The sequence below is a fragment of the Oryzias latipes genome, chromosome 22 (genome assembly GCF_053564925.1).
Source record: "Oryzias latipes strain Hd-rR chromosome 22, Olatipes_Hd-rR_3.1".
Taxonomy (NCBI): Eukaryota; Metazoa; Chordata; class Actinopteri; order Beloniformes; family Adrianichthyidae; genus Oryzias; species Oryzias latipes.
This window is the reverse complement of record NC_136258.1, coordinates 13,112,648-13,128,648: the sequence shown is the minus strand read 5'-3', so window position 1 is coordinate 13,128,648 and position 16,001 is coordinate 13,112,648. Positions and strand designations below refer to the sequence as shown.

The 16,001-nt window shown below is 43.1% G+C and overlaps 1 protein-coding gene across 4 annotated transcripts in view; it reads left to right on the top strand.

Moving 5' to 3' along the window:
• Positions 1–15,592, top strand: part of ldlrap1b (low density lipoprotein receptor adaptor protein 1b) — a 31,797-nt gene extending 16,205 nt beyond the window's left edge. Inside the window, exons 4-10 of one of the 4 annotated variants that reach the window (XM_020713455.3) lie at positions 758–872; positions 1,449–1,521; positions 7,785–7,880; positions 9,625–9,719; positions 9,902–9,936; positions 11,198–11,229; positions 14,397–15,592. In XM_020713455.3, coding sequence (XP_020569114.1) covers positions 758–872; positions 1,449–1,521; positions 7,785–7,880; positions 9,625–9,719; positions 9,902–9,936; positions 11,198–11,229; positions 14,397–14,443 — 493 coding nt within the window. In that variant the 3' untranslated portion in view covers positions 14,444–15,592. Of the gene's footprint in view, positions 1–757; positions 873–1,448; positions 1,522–7,784; positions 7,881–9,624; positions 9,759–9,901; positions 9,937–11,197; positions 11,230–14,396 lie in introns of all 4 variants that reach the window. The other 3 variants (XM_020713454.3, XM_011490533.4, XM_004082397.5) reach the window with 3 other exon arrangements.
• The last annotated feature ends 409 nt before the right edge of the window (positions 15,593–16,001 follow it).

Here is a 16,001-nt window from a genome sequence, read left to right as displayed (position 1 = left end):
ATTCAGTTTGACTGAGGAGAGTAAAGCTAAGCTCCTTTTTGTTTTTGTTTTTTTTTGTCATTTTAGCTAAATTGAAGCCACATTTAGTGTTGAATGTTAAAAAGGCTGTAAAATCTACATCAAATTAAATGGTGCAGTTCTTTATCTGAAGTCATCGTAAAAGATTCTCGTTTCGGCCTTAGGAGGTGTGCAGGCACGAAGCAAGGAGCCAATAAAAATGGATTTTGTTTAAACAAACTCAACAGGCTGCAGCTCAAACACTTGCTTGTAAACCTTGGCGGAGTTTTTCTGCAATATACTTTTTATGTGGTTTATTTTCGTGGATTTGTCGCGTGTTTGGATGTGTGCAGAGGACAGGGGAAGGACAGATGGCAGACGGTAATTATTTCCATCCTCCACTGAATCGCCAGCTCCTCTCCACCTGGCGAGCGTGCCTGTGGGGTCGGTATTAAAGTAATTACATCACGCTCAAACGGTGGAGAAAAGCTATTTGCCGGGCATTATGGCTTGATTTAAAAGCCTCTGCTGCACCTGAGACGGGCCAACGCGCCCGATGGCTGACACAGAAGTTAGGAGGCCTCTGTCAGCTGGGTTCAGGAAGGCTAGGAATTTTCTTTCTTCTTTTCAGCAATTTAAAGGCTGCTGGGTGAGATTAGGGGTTTAACACAGATTAGATTTAACACAGTAATACATTAATCCTGAGATTTAAAAAACACAGATTTTGTGTTCTCACTGCTGTGTTGTCTGTTTGCTTCAGAATATCATACTGCACAGCGGACAAGATGCATGACAAAGTGTTTGCTTACATTGCCCAAAGCCAGCATAACGAGACCCTGGAGTGTCATGCTTTCCTCTGCACCAAAAGAAAAATGGTGAGTCACTAAAACTGTGTTATTTTAGGCAAAACCTTTTGAACTTTTTGTTGACGTCCAGCAGCATCTCAGGAAGTGACCTCAGCAAGACTGTAAAGGTATCCGTTGCAGAGCTAACACTAGTGGCACTGTCAAGAGGTTAGTCTCTCACATCAACACACCCACTTCCCCTTTTTTGGTCTGAATGTACTGATAAGAAACGGTGAAGGCTGTAACAGAGCAGCACTTCCATCGCTTGTCTAAAGGAGAAGGGAGGAGTGAAGTACGAGGAGGCTGCGGTCCCCCTTCTGGCACTCTCACATCCCTGGAGGATTTCTGATGGAACCGGGCACTCCCTCTCCTTCCGCCTTTTCTCTAATTTAGTTGCGGCCAAAAGGCCACGTACCCCGCCGTTACACAAACAAGCCCCTGCGAAGCTTCCCTTGTGCTTTCTTGAAGTGTATCTGCAGGGGAAGCCGTGTTCGCGGTCGGTTCCTGTTTGTATCACTGCAGGAGCTTCTCTGGCTGCTGGATTTTCCTTCCTGTTTTATTCATCCCTCACTCTGGTCTCTTCCTTCTCCCCCCCCTCCCCATCAGGCTCAGGCGGTGACCCTGACGGTGGCTCAGGCTTTCAAAGTGGCGTTTGAGTTCTGGCAGGCCGCTAAGGAAGGTGAGCTCTGTGGTCCCTATACATTTCCTTGTTTCTCTGACTCCTTTGCCTCTAAATATATGATTTTAACATGTCAACACAAAAACGCTACACTTCCTGTGATCTCAGCTCTAAAGGCCTGTTCACACCGGGACGAATTTCGCCGGCGATTTTCGCCGACGTTTAACGCCTCGTGACTAAACAAAGGGCACCAACGAGAGTGTGCACACCGACGCGAAAAAACGCCAGGCGTTAAAGCGTCAAAAAAAAAAAACGCCTCGGGTTCGTTTTTTTTTTTCGACGCGTCGCGTCGAAATCTACTCGACCAATGAGAATGGCGCTTTTGCTCACGTGTCTGGAGCTTCTGAAGTTACAGTAAAACACAACTTGGGGGCGCTCAAACACAAAACTGCCTTGCTGAGCACACATACCAGCGAAGAAGATAGACGCCAAGTAGCGTCTACACAACCGCGAAGCAATAATGACGGACATTCTAAAATATCCCTTAACCAAGCACCAGTTGGAGCTACTGGTGCTTGAAATATTCATGTTTTCTTTGTTTGATTCTGACGAGCGCGTAAATACTTGCTCTCTTCTTCTGAGTGAAAAGCGACTTTAAGAAGCGTAAAGTTGCGCAGCGCCACCTTGTGTACAGGAGTATTTCTGTTTTACATTAAGCGCCATCTAATGTCAGGGAATGAAATTGCATGTTCACTCCACTCATCGTCAGCGAAAATCGCCTGGGTGTGAACACAAAAGACGTGGCGAAAAACGCTGGCGAATAACGCCTGGCGAATATTCGTCCCGGTGTGTACGGGCCTTAAAGGCCTGTTCACACCGGGACGAATTTCGCCGGCGATTTTCGCCGACGTTTAACGCCTCGTGACTAAACAAAGGGCACCAACGAGAGTGTGCACACCGACGCGAAAAAACGCCAGGCGTTAAAGCGTCGAAAAAAAAAAAACGCCTCGGGTTCGTTTTTTTTTTTCGACGCGTCGCGTCGAAATCTACTCGACCAATGAGAACGGCGCTTTTGCTCACGTGTCTGGAGCTTCTGAAGTTACAGTAAAACACAACTTGGGGGCGCTCAAACACAAAACTGCCTTGCTGAGCACACATACCAGCGAAGAAGATAGACGCCAAGTAGCGTCTACACTGCCGCGAAGCAATAATGACGGACATTCTAAAATATCCCCGAACCAAGCACCAGGAAATATTCATGTTTTCTTTGTATTATTCTGACTAGCGCGTAAATACTTGCTCTCTTCTTCTGAGTGAAAAGCGACTTTAAGAAGCGTAAAGTTGCGCAGCGCCACCTTGTGTACAGGAGTATTTCTGTTTTACATTAAGCGCCATCTAATGTCAGGGAATGAAATTGCATGTTCACTCCACTCATCGTCAGCGAAAATCGCCTGGGTGTGAACACAAAAGACGTGGCGAAAAACGCTGGCGAATAACGCCTGGCGAATATTCGTCCCGGTGTGTACGGGCCTTAAAGGCCTGTTCACACCGGGACGAATTTCGCCGGCGATTTTCGCCGACGTTTAACGCCTCGTGACTAAACAAAGGGCACCAACGAGAGTGTGCACACCGACGCGAAAAAACGCCAGGCGTTAAAGCGTCGAAAAAAAAAAACGCCTCGGGTTCGTTTTTTTTTTTCGACGCGTCGCGTCGAAATCTACTCGACCAATGAGAACGGCGCTTTTGCTCACGTGTCTGGAGCTTCTGAAGTTACAGTAAAACACAACTTGGGGGCGCTCAAACACAAAACTGCCTTGCTGAGCACACATACCAGCGAAGAAGATAGACGCCAAGTAGCGTCTACACTGCCGCGAAGCAATAATGACGGACATTCTAAAATATCCCCGAACCAAGCACCAGTTGGAGCAACTGGTGCTTGAAATATTCATGTTTTCTTTGTTTGATTCTGACAAGCGCGTAAATACTTGCTCTCTTCTTCTGAGTGAAAAGCGACTTTAAGAAGCGTAAAGTTGCGCAGCGCCACCTTGTGTACAGGAGTATTTCTGTTTTACATTAAGCGCCATCTAATGTCAGGGAATGAAATTGCATGTTCACTCCACTCATCGTCAGCGAAAATCGCCTGGGTGTGAACACAAAAAACGTGACGAAAAACGCTGGCGAATAACGCCTGGCGAATATTCGTCCCGGTGTGTACGGGCCTTAAGAGGTCAGGAAGATCCCCACTGTCAGAGATGCGCTCTAGTTCAGAGTCTCCTCTGTGAAGCTCACAGTCCGTCTGCTCTTTCCATTGCAGACTTAGCTCAGATTTTCTCCTGTTGTATTTTACCAACCCCCTCATGTTATGTAATGCATATGAACCTGTTTGATGCTGTGTGACGATGGTGTCACGCTCTCTCCTGAAGCTCAGCAGAACACACATGCCATATACGGCACGTTAGCCTCCGTTCTTGCCCAGATCCTCATCTTTGACCTTGATGCCTGATTATCCTTCCTGGCTTTCTTTCTATGACCCGCCGCAGTCCTGGAGTGCAGGGGGCCATATTTTTATTTTTGCAATTCTTCTTCCTTCCAGTAAACCCGCAAATAATGATGACATCACAGCAAAGGAAGCTGTCAAAAAAAAAATGAATGGGGCTAAAATCTCTTATGGGTCTCAAAATAAATCTGTCATATTCCACTAACAAAACCAAAACACACACGTTTTTAAGTTATAATGTGATGTGATGTCCACCGGGACCTACGGTGTTGTGGTCATATTATGACAAAATGTGAAATGTAATGATTGTTTGTTGTTTTTAAAAAGATATTCATATCAATGCGTCGGATTATCTCGGAAGATTTGTTCTTCCATGAAATTTTCAGAAAATTTTAAACGGGAATTAAGTGTTTCTGTTGTAACATCATGTTGGTTTGGTAATTTAACGCTTACAAAAAGAGATTTCTTTATTGTCTGTTACAAAGAAAGTCTGTTTTGGTATTTTAGATAGTTTATTAATGTTATACACACTTGTAACAACGAAACAGAAGAAGAGGAGGAAGAGCAAAAAAGCAACACTAACTACTATCAAAATAATACTGTTGCTAAAAGTCAACAAAACAAAAATAGAACAAAAATGAAGAATTCGCTGTATGTGCCCTGGACTCGAACTCACATGAGAAAAATATCAACTGAAACAGTTTAACCATCAGGCCGACCCAATAAAACGGTGCTTGGGACGCGCAGTTTTGAACACGATAAGCCCGTCTTGTGCGGAAAGTACATGCTACTTTTGTGTCAAAAGTGGCGTTTTTGATGGCCAAATGGCGTTCTTTTTACACCACTTTTCCTGGCGAATCATGACCCCTTTAGCTTGCCATAACAGCCTCACATCGCAACACTTGATGGTGCTTTTGCTCGGGTGGAGGAGAGAGGAGCAACTGTTGGGGGATGGGGGGAAGAAAGCAGAAAGGCGAGAGCGACTGAAGACGGTGGTTGCATGTGTGTGTGAGTGGAAGCTTCAATGTCAAAGGCATTGATCCTGTCTTCCATGAAGAGGAGCTTATTTATGCAGTTCTTTAGAGACACATTTGCACAAAAATAGTGTAACCGCTTCTGTTTTTATGCAAGATTTCTACCTCTTCTATTATTTTGGAACATATTTTATTAAAAAATCAGTTTTCTGAAGATCAAGGCCACATTATCTCCTTTCATTTATTTAAAAAATAAAGTGTTTTTGGCTCCCTTCATCTTTTTTCTAATTGCAGCTGGGCAAAGAGTCCCTTTGAATATTCATTACTTGTTGTTGTTTTTTGATCATGTTGGGATGAGTGGAATACTTTCGTCCAAAAAGACGTGGAGGAAGAGAAGAATAGATTGTGATGAAGAGAGTCCGTTTCATTCAAGTCAAAAGAGTTGGCAGGAGCGTGGTACCCACGGTTCGCCTGTCTGGTTTGCTCACCGTCCAGCTCTTTTTCACCACCCACTGTGATTCCTCTGCACACGTAAGACCCACATTCCTTCAAGAACAGTCATGACTGTGCAGTCAGATTAGTCACTGTCAGAGATTTGAAACTGAAGAAACAGTGGCTTAACTTAAGTTAAACTTGTTTTTAAACATGCGATTTTTCATGTAATACCTTGTATTTTAATTTCCCTTTAGTTGACAGGGAAAAATAGATAAAAAATCTCAGTTTTCGCTGCTACTGATGTTCATTGAGGGAATCTGTGTGGAGATGAGGAAATTTGAAAATATGCATGAAGTAAAACCACTTTAAAGGCTTTTTAACCATGATGTAATGATTGAATTAATAAGTCATTGATTATCCTGCCCCAAACACTGTGTGACTACAATCAGCCTCAGAGAGGGTGAAGTACGCAACATTTTAGCCCATTTATTTGAGCACACTAACAGCCAAACAGCATGGAGGTCACTTCTGCTCACAGCCTCCTCAGTCATTACACCCACGATTCCCCACTTCCCATGAGTCTTAGGGGCTTAAGGTGGGGCTGACCCCCAGATTGCCACACTGTGTTGTAGATTGAGGATGTATATGTGCTGAAACTGCGTGCGCGCGTGTGTAAGAAGGGGCAGGGAGCTGCAGCGGATGGCGGGGAGAGCACGAGTGCAGTGCAAGAGGGAGTGACAGCAAGAGTTTATGTTTGTTATGCAGAGTGAAGGAGAACTGTAATAAATGAAGGTTTCCTCCAGAAGAAGATGAATGATTCTTTATTAACCCACTCTGGAGGCTCTGGGGGTCCAAATGGGGAAGTGAACAACTGAAGGAAGATCCGCCTTCAGCGGAGAGGAAAGAAAGAAAGAAAGTAATGGCAGGAAAGGTTCAACACATGATATATTTACAAAGAAAGACAGTATACAGAAAGAGTTTTCAAAGTTGTAATAATATACCTGAGCTTTTCTTTCCAAACAGTACCTGTGACACGGCAGTAACACGGCAGCAATACGGTAGTAACGGTATGTTAAGAAAACATACCTCTGCGCAGAGGCAAGCGCTGCGCAGCGTGGCGCTGGAAGTTTTCTTCCACAACAGTGACACACTGTAACACACTGTAACGCTAACAGGGTTGTTTTAAAACGCATGAACGTAAAAGTCACTAAGAGCTTTCTTCATCTTCATCCTGTGCACTGAAACATGGAAGTCTTCCTTCTCAGTATCAGATTGGAATAGCGTCAGATAGTCTTCGCCACACACTCTCTCAGTCAGTCGCTGTCAGTGTCACTCTGAGGCAAATTCACTCCTGTCCTCTCCGTCACACAGCAGACCAGCTTTTCCAAACCCGGCAGTGATGGTGGATTTTTCACACTGCTTTTATTGATTGCTTTGAACTTGAAAGCTGCGTCATATTGTAGTGGCAGTCATGTGCATGTTGGGTCTAATGGCCCCAAAGGATTGTGGGATGCGGCCAAAGTAGGGCTGAGCATGGGTGTTTCTTTTTGTTGCACCATGACTGACAGGTCTAAGAGCAGAAGTGAGATCCATGCTGTTTGGCTGCTTTTTCAAAATAAATTGACTTGTTGCCAGAAATGGGATTATGCATTTAGCTTCCTCTCTGAGACTGTTTGAGGCAGCAACACATACATCATCTTCCACATGTCCCACACTGACCTTATCTGCTTGAGAGCACCTAGCGGCTGTCAAAAAAATGCATAAATTGGCCGCATCTTTGAATAAGCTGCAGGGTCAAAGCGTGTGACAAAAGTAGCGGCTTATAGTCCAGAAAATACGGTACTCAGAAATGCAATTTTAAGTTGCATTTCTTTTATTTGTCCTCCATCTACAGAAAAAATGACCCAGCCTGGTAGAAACACCAAAAGCATGATTTTCATGGGAGTGGGTCTTTAAGCATTCTTTTAAGTTGAGTTTTGTCCATAAATTCGGACCAGGTGTTTATTTCCTTGTAGTATTCAATAATTAATCCTTTCTTTGAAATTGAGACACTCCAATGCCGGCTTGCAATCAAAAATAGCATCAGAAAAGGATCTGAGTTTATTAGAGCGGTGCAGGAAATCTGCTGATGGCTGCCGTTTCCTGCTGCGGGTCACCTCCACTCTGCAGAACAGTCTCAACAGGAAGACAGGAGCAAACCTTGTGATCTCTCTGACCCAGATGTCATTCCTCCGCTGTTCAAACGCTCTTCCTTTTCATGCTGGGACATGTGCTGGAGCCCAGGCAGGTGGGCCTCCTGCTGAGCTGCAGCTTCATCTGCAAATGCGTTTCCAGCCATTTGTTTACTCAAACAGTTCAGAAAAAGTCTGCACACATCATCGCTGACTTGCTGTTCGTCTCTGCTTTTCTGCTTTCAGAGAAAGAGAAGCGAGTTAAGGCAGGCTCCGACGGGGAGGGAGCCAACAACTCTCAGTCGGACAGCTCAGCCAGTCTGGGCAGCCTGAAGGGAGCAGGTGAGTCACGTCTCGCTCTGCGGCATCCGTGTCTCCAGATTTGTGCGACCACTTTGCGGCTCTGACATCTCGGCGCAGCCGAAACCAGCCTGCATCCTCTGGGTCGAAACGTCAGGGAACAGGAAATGCCATGTTTGCTGAGATAAAGTTAATGATGATGGCCTCTTTTATCTGAAACTGCTGGAGGCCTGAGGTTACGTTGTGCTCCAAAGAAACCAATTTTCCCTGGAGTAATTCCTCTGACATTTAATGATAACACAACTGTTATTGTAAAGATTAACCACACTGGGGGAAGTGCATTTACAGCCCGTTTGATTAAAAATGCTTTTTGTTCCTTCTTCCAGGATGATGAGGGTTAAGAATGTTGATTCCTAATTTATAAAAAAAACATAATTAGTGATACTCTCTTTATGCGGCGTAATGAGTTTGAAAAAACTGATCAATCTAATCGATCTCATTTAATCCACAAATGAATGTTCTTTAAAAGTAATTTCTTGCATTTTTCAGTTAAAAAATATATTTTTGTTCATTTTAATACATAAACTTGTAGACCAAAGTTTAGCCAATGTTCAATTTAAATTATTAGTTATGTGAAAAGTTTTATTTAAGAATAAAAAAATTGAATAATAATCGAAGTAAAAAGTGAATTGCATTAATTAAAAAAGTAATGCAATGAAACCAAACCCCGATAAAGAGAAGAAAAGGGGAAGCAGCACAGACGTCCCACACTTTTAGTTGGATCTGTGCATTTGGTGTTCAGTCCAAACCTGCTGCTTGTCTGCCCTGCCAGACCTCTGGTGGAAGGTTTCCTGCAGGAAGAGGAAGGACGTTTTGGTTTTCTATTTTTGGCTGGTGAGTCTGAGCGGAGCATCCTGGACCAAGCTGCCATGTGTGGCTTCTGTCCAGACGGGAATCTCCACCCGGGTTAAATCCATGCGGACTCGAACGTTGAGATCTTCACATGGATTTTGAAGGATGATGACTTCAGAAACCAGACTTGAACACAGATTTCTTCAAGCGTAGAAGGTCTGTGGGAGCGAGGAGGAGATTCTCTTGGCAAAAGTGGGATCTTTTAGCAGGTGGGGGGTGGGGGGGGGGCGGTGCTTTTGAGAAATGACCATAGACTGTAATGGAAATGACTGCAATCAGGCTGAGGATGACATAACTTCAGGGCTTTCAAAGTTCACACGACTTTCAGATGACACGGACAGCAGCCTCAAAACTACATCCACTTCTCCGTTTTCCTCGTCTGAGCTGGTATCTGGTTCTAGATCAAAAGATCATCGGAGTAGGACTTTAAAAAAGTCAGATGTTCTGTCTTAATTTGCAGGAAATATTTATAAACAGTAAATGAGCAAATCAACATTTCCCCCAGCAGGATTTGTTTACACTTAGACACGATTTTTACAGGGAAATGGCTGAATGAGCGGCCAGACTCATTAGAGACGATTGCAGCTGCATGTAGAAGTCGACGGGTTCCTTCATGCTCACATATCAAAATGTGACAGTGCACAGATGGCTGAAGTAATGAGAAAACAATTGGAGGCTTAATGAGTTACACGCTTCTGCTCTCTGCCACATGAGATGATGACCGTCTCATCTTTTAATTGGAGGTAAATGGATTTGAGGAGGCGAGCTCATCGTTTGTTTAGAGCTGATACTGTGATGTGTTTGCAGGCCAGGATCTCCTGTGAGGCGACAGTTGTTTTTTTTTTATGAACGTTTGTATTTTTATTTTTGTCAGACGTTGCAACAGGGACACTCCTGGATTTGGCGGACGGCGCCAACGCGGCGCAGACCCACTCAGGAACAATGCGGACTGAATCGGATCCTGTTACGGTGCATAATCACACAGCAGAGAACAACAATACTGTATGGGTAAGGCACACGGCAGGCCGCCTGCTGAATCTCAGAGGAGCTAGCTCAATGGGTTCGGGGAAAACCATTGCAGCAAAATCCTGATGAAGAACGCATGTTTTTGGATTTGTTCATTGAAGGATGTTTGTGATTTTCTCCTGCAGGAACTGGAGGACGGCCTGGATGAAGCTTTCTCAAGGTGAGCAGAGCTGCTTGAGGAGTTCCACACTGCAGTTGGCGCTCATAGGAGGCCTCCTGCTCTCAGTGCAGACACCAGACAGGCTCAGTTTACAGACGTGCTGCAGCTGACGCCCACCTAAAGTACAGGCTCCTTTTACCGTCATATTAGAGCAGCATTTCACAAGGAACCTGTGATTAGACATAGTTACTGCATTCCCAACCATTCCTTACTTCAGCTGGAAAACATTATTTTATGTGGCTGTGTACAGTTTATAGGAGAAAATCTTCCAAAAAGACTCTTTTTTTGGTTGTGCATTAGCCTCCCCTGTCTGTGCTTTAATTCATTTAGCCAACTCCGCAGGGACTCGTTATTCCTTCACTTTCATTTATTACAGGGGAAAAAAAAGAGTTTGCAGGCGCAATCAAGCTTTGAAAATCATTTGAAAGCTCTTATCAAGTGATTATTTGTGTGCACACGCTGTAAACACGGCATCTTACCATCAGCTCTGTGATGAACGAGGATGCCTGTAGTGTAAACAGATGCAGCCTTGTGTGGAGCCACGCTGTCAGACGGATGTGTGCCTCCAGAACAAATCTGGAGACATCCTTTTAGTTTTAAACCCCTTTAGTGTAATTTAATTTGATCTAGATTTAATGCATAAAAATAAAGTGTGCAGCTTCCTAGAGGCTGTTTTAGTCATTTCATTTATGTTGTAGGGACAAATTAATACCAGAAGGACAGCAAATCCTAAAGATGATTAAGTTGGTGTCACCCCTAAAACCCCTTAAATTTCCCTCCATAAACATTTTTTGAAGTTCGTATTATGATCAGCATTTGGTGAGGACACACTGTGTAATATATGCACAGTGAGATCATTTTATATTATTCTTATGAATGGCCAGGCAAACTGTACTGATAACAAAATTCACTACAGATCCCATAATGCAGTGCTTCAAGTTGATTTATTCTGGAATAATATTTTCTGTCTATTTTTATTCATATTTATGCCAAAAAAAAAGAAGTTTAGTTTTAGTGTGTTCAATAAACCTTTATCCTGTTCAGCCCGCGACCTTCATGGTGTTTTTGGTTTTGGCCCCCTGAGCATTAAGTTTGAAATCCCTGAGTTTGGATGAACATTGTTCCTGCTTGAGTCTCTGCTGCCACCTGCTGGCCTGTTGGTTATTGACAGGATAACTGGACTTTGGGGTTTCTCTTAACAAAATGTCACTATTAGTCTGGAATTTAAGGCACCTGTGTTTCTTTTTTGCTCCCCCCTCAGTCGCAGTCTGGATAGTTTTGAGTCGTACTCAGGTAACAACATAAATATGTGGTATTTCACATCATTTTCCCTCATGAAAGCACTCATGGAGCGTTCCCATCTGTGTGGACATCAGTGTTCAGTCCTCACCACAACATGGACGTTTGCATTTCTCATCGGGTCACAGTAGAAGACTTAGTCCTGCCCATACCTGAACAAATGTCTTCTTTTGTTTCATGTACACGTCTTCATCATGTTTTTTGTCTGTCATCAGCTAATCTACAGCTCTGGGTAAAAATAAGAGACCTAAATACTAAACCCTGATGGGCTGATACCCTACAGCTACTTCAAGTTCCACCTTTGCTCTGTGTTTCTCATGTAGATAAAGGCTCTCATTGAACTTTTCTGCAGAAAACAAATCTTTTCCAGAATGATCGATGGCCGCTGTTTAGTTTCCTATTTATATCTGAATTTCTCTGCATCAGAACATACACTACCAAAAGTATTGGCTCACCTGCTTCGACTCGCATATGAACTAGAGTGCCATCCCATTCTAACCCGTAGAGTTTAATACGAAGTTGGTCCACCTCAACTCAACTCAACTTTATTCATATAGGACTTTCAATCAACAGCAGTTGATACAAAGTGCTGAACACGAGAAATAAAGAAAATAAACACTAAAAACACGTTAAAACACAAGATTAAATATAGAAGGATTAAAAACAATAAAACCAGTACAGTAACACTGCAATAACAGAAGTCTCCTCTTGTATTAAAAGCCAGAGCATAAAATGGGTTTTAAGAATGGGGCAGTGATGAGGCTTCTCTTATGGACAGTGGCAAAGAGTTCCAAAGCTTTGGAGCAGCAACAGGAAAAGCTCTGTCCCCTCCAGAAGCAGCTGATCAGCTGATCCGAGGCACCGGGCTGGCGAGTAAGCGGGGCAAGACCATGTAAAGATTTAAAAACAAGTACACGAATCTTAACGTGAACTCAAAAATGCACAGGCAGCCAGTGGAGTGATGCTAAAATCGGCGTGATGTGGTCTCTCTTACGTCCTCCAACCAGAAGATGGGCAGCTGCATTTTGAACACGTTAGAGACGTGAAAGAGACGACATACAGAGAGTCAATATACAGAGAATTACAGTAATCCAGCCGGGACGTGATGAATACGTGGATTACGGTTTCAAAATGTGCAGCTCTTAAAAAAGGTTTTACTTTAGCAAGTTGGCCAAGATGAGAAAAGCTTGACTTCACCACTGAGCTCATCTGCTGATCCAGTTTAAAATGACTGTCCAGTTAAGACTGTCCAAGTTAGGTTTTAAAAAGTTAGTCAAGGGACCCAAATCAACTTGGGATGCTTCACTAAAATCATTCGGTCCAAAAACTGAAACTTCAGTTTTATGTTCATTAAAACTCTAAAGCTTAGGGCCAATCGGTCCTTAATGTCCTGAAGACCTGATGGGAGCTGCTTCATGGAGAAATCATCTTTTGTTAGAGGCAGATAGATCTGGCTGTCATCCGCATACAAATGAAAAGTAATGCCGTGCTTTCTCAAGATTGACCCTAAGGGTAACCGATACAAAGAAAATAAAAGTGGCCCTAGAACCGATCCTTGTGGAACCCCATAAGAAACCAGAGTTGTGGTAGATTCAAAACCACACATGGTTCTTTCTGCCAGTCCAGTGCTGTACCTCGGCACCTTTTGCAGCTCTTACAGCTTCAGCTCGTCGGGATGGCTGTCCACAAGGTTGAGGAGTATTTATAGTAATTTTTGACCTTTCTTCCAAAAGCACATTGGTGAGGTCACACGCTGATGTCGGTGGAAAAGGCCTGGCTCTTAGTCTAAGTCATCCCAAAGGTGTTCTATCGGGTTCAAGTCAGGACTCTGTGCAGGCCAGTCACGTTCATCCCATAGACTGTAAAAACTGTGGACGAATCGAGGTGTGACGTCGCCCGGACAAAATGCCTTCACTCCGGCTCCCGCGAAATGAGGCAAAATCCCTCACCATTGCTTCCTGATACGGGCGTCGCCATGTCATAGTATCTATGGCAATGGTGACTGTAGTCACCATAGATACGATGACTCAATCACTGTCGACATGGCAGCATTGTATCAGGAAGCAATGGTACTTCCTATTTGGGAACACAAGTAGGGGGACGGGTTAAGCTGAATTTAGGAGCTCTGTAGCAATTGACTGTGCAGAAGGTCGGCGACCTCTTTGCACTATGCGCTTCAGCATCCGCTGACCCTCTCTCCGTCAGTTAACGTGGTCTACCACTTGGCGGCTGAGTTGCTGTTGTTCCCAAACTCTTCCATTTTTTTCTGATAGAGCTGACAGTTGACTGGAATATTTAGGAATGAGGAAATTTCACCACTGGATTTGTTGCACAAATATGCCAGTTCCATGCTGGAATTCACTGAGCTCCTGAAAGCGGCCCTTTCTTTCACAAATGTTTGGGAAAACAGTCTGAGTGCTGGATTTAATACACCTGTGATCAGGACACCTGAATCTGACTGTTTGGATGGGTGAGCCAATACTTTTGGTAATGCAGGGTATCTGTCCTTTACTTCCCAAGTCAAATTACGGTGATTAAAAATAATAATTTTTAACTGTAATCAGGACTAAGTGATCCTCAAAAATTAAAAATTTAGCTTTAAAAAAAATAAAAACACACAATTTATATTTTTGAGAGTAATTTATCCTGTTTTCCTTTAGTTTTCCATTTAAGATTCGGGAGATGAGCAGAAACTTTTCACTGTGACAAACTTTCCAATCTAGAAAACCCATTTAACTGTTAATGTTTCAATGAATCCCTCTTGCTGGTCTGCAGCTTTGTTTTCCTCCAGTCTCTGCTGCTCGTTCCTGTTCGGATCAACCGTTCTTTCATTTCATTTTCCATTTGGACCTTTTTTACCTTTAATTCTGATTACTTGTTTCATATTTTATTATGGAATTGTTTAAATATAAACCTGAAACTTCAAACTTTATAAGACTACATTTATCATCTCTTATTTTTGATCCTGAGCTGTATTATTACAGGAGACTTTAAAAGTTTTATTTAGTATATAATTGGATTAAATGAAATCATTTCATGTTCACATCTATTCAATCACGCCCTTCCAAGTAGAGTCTGTTTTTATGTCTATACATTCACAGTAAAGTGTTATAAGGTGTTGGTGTTACTGATCATCCGTCTGCTTTCTTTTGCTCTTCCAGACTCGCTGAGTCTCGCACTAACCCCCAGGTCCTGGACATTGGGGTAAACCCTCAGGACTTTAACCCTGAAGAGTGCTTCTCCCCGGGCAAATGGGACAAAGAAGAGACAGACTTGACCCCACAGAAGGACGCCTTTGGGTTCTGATGTTCAGCGTCCGTCGGGAAGGAGGGGGAGGTGGGAAAAAATGAAGAGGGAGTGACGGTCGAACGGCGCCGCAGACACCTGTTAGCTGCTGCCGGCAGTCGGGGACCCCCCTTCTGTGGCTACTCGCCGCTGGACGACCAGAAAAGGCCGAAATGAGCCGACGGCTCACAGGCCAAAGCAATACCAACCCTTCTCACCAAACACGTCATGTTTGTTACAGCCTGCAGGCTAAATGTTATGTTTGTCCTTTCACTGTCGGTAACCTTTGTGTATAACGCTTTACAGGAAGTGTGTGTGTGTAAATATGAGCGCTCTGATGCAAGCCAAGTTAGAAAAGTGATGAGGCCCAAAGGCGTTCAGCTGCTTTTTACTGAAAAAGTGAGAAATGTTTGGATTGAATGAAAGCCGGGATGAGAACAGCCCGTGTTCTGTACTGAGTTTAATGGCAAGTTTCTACACACGTGCTTCAGCCCATGGTCGGGCAACTAAAGCTTTAAACCTGCAAGTGTGAGAGAGACAGAGGTCAAAGGAAAGCAAAACGACAATCTTTCTTTCCTATTGAAAATCTATTTTTGCACTCATCCATCTCTGAAAGCACACCGTTTCACTGAAGCGTTTCCGCAGTGCCTTTATTCAGCCTGGAAGAAACCCTTTTCTGACCATCAGTCACTGGATTCAAACTCCTGTTTGTTGATTTTATTGTTTTAGGAGTAAAGCCCCACATGCTTAACCAGAGTGGAGGTAGATTATAAACCAAGCTGAGGACGATGACTGATGGGAAACTGTCGGTGGGTTAAGCGGTTTGGCTTTGCTCTGACCTGCTTGAGTGTCTGAAACGCCCGTATGACACGTGAAACACAAGAGTTCACATGGATGAGGCTGTTTTTATCTGAGCTGTACCACCATTTATGGTACTTTTACGTTACCATTGGTTTTTAAACCCAGTGACTGTTCTCTGTGTAATTTGGCATTATTTTTAATATATATTTGATTTTACGTTTATTACAGTTTAATTTTATTTACATACGTTTCAATAAAATCATTGAACTTGTTTCATGCGTGAGTACATTTCCCCCTAACTTGTACATCAACCTGTTCTTTTTTTTTTTGTAGATTTACATTTTCATTTGAGCATAAAGACAAATGCATTGAATATTTCCCAGATGTAAAAATATTTAAGCGATTATCAGACAGGCTTTTCTGTTGGCTACAAATGCTTTTTATTCTGTCTTTATAAACATATCTAATATATTTTTTGTGTATTTTGCTAAAAGAAACATCATTCTAGTTTTTCTATTAACCTTTTTCTTCCATTTTACCAAGAAAACATTTAAAATACTCAGATTTTGGGGATTTACTTGTGAAAATGTTTTTGTAACAAAGTCAGGTCATGACGGTTAAAAGTAGAAGAAATAAGAGTGAAATATTTCCCCAAAAGTGAGATTTAAAAGAAACTTGTT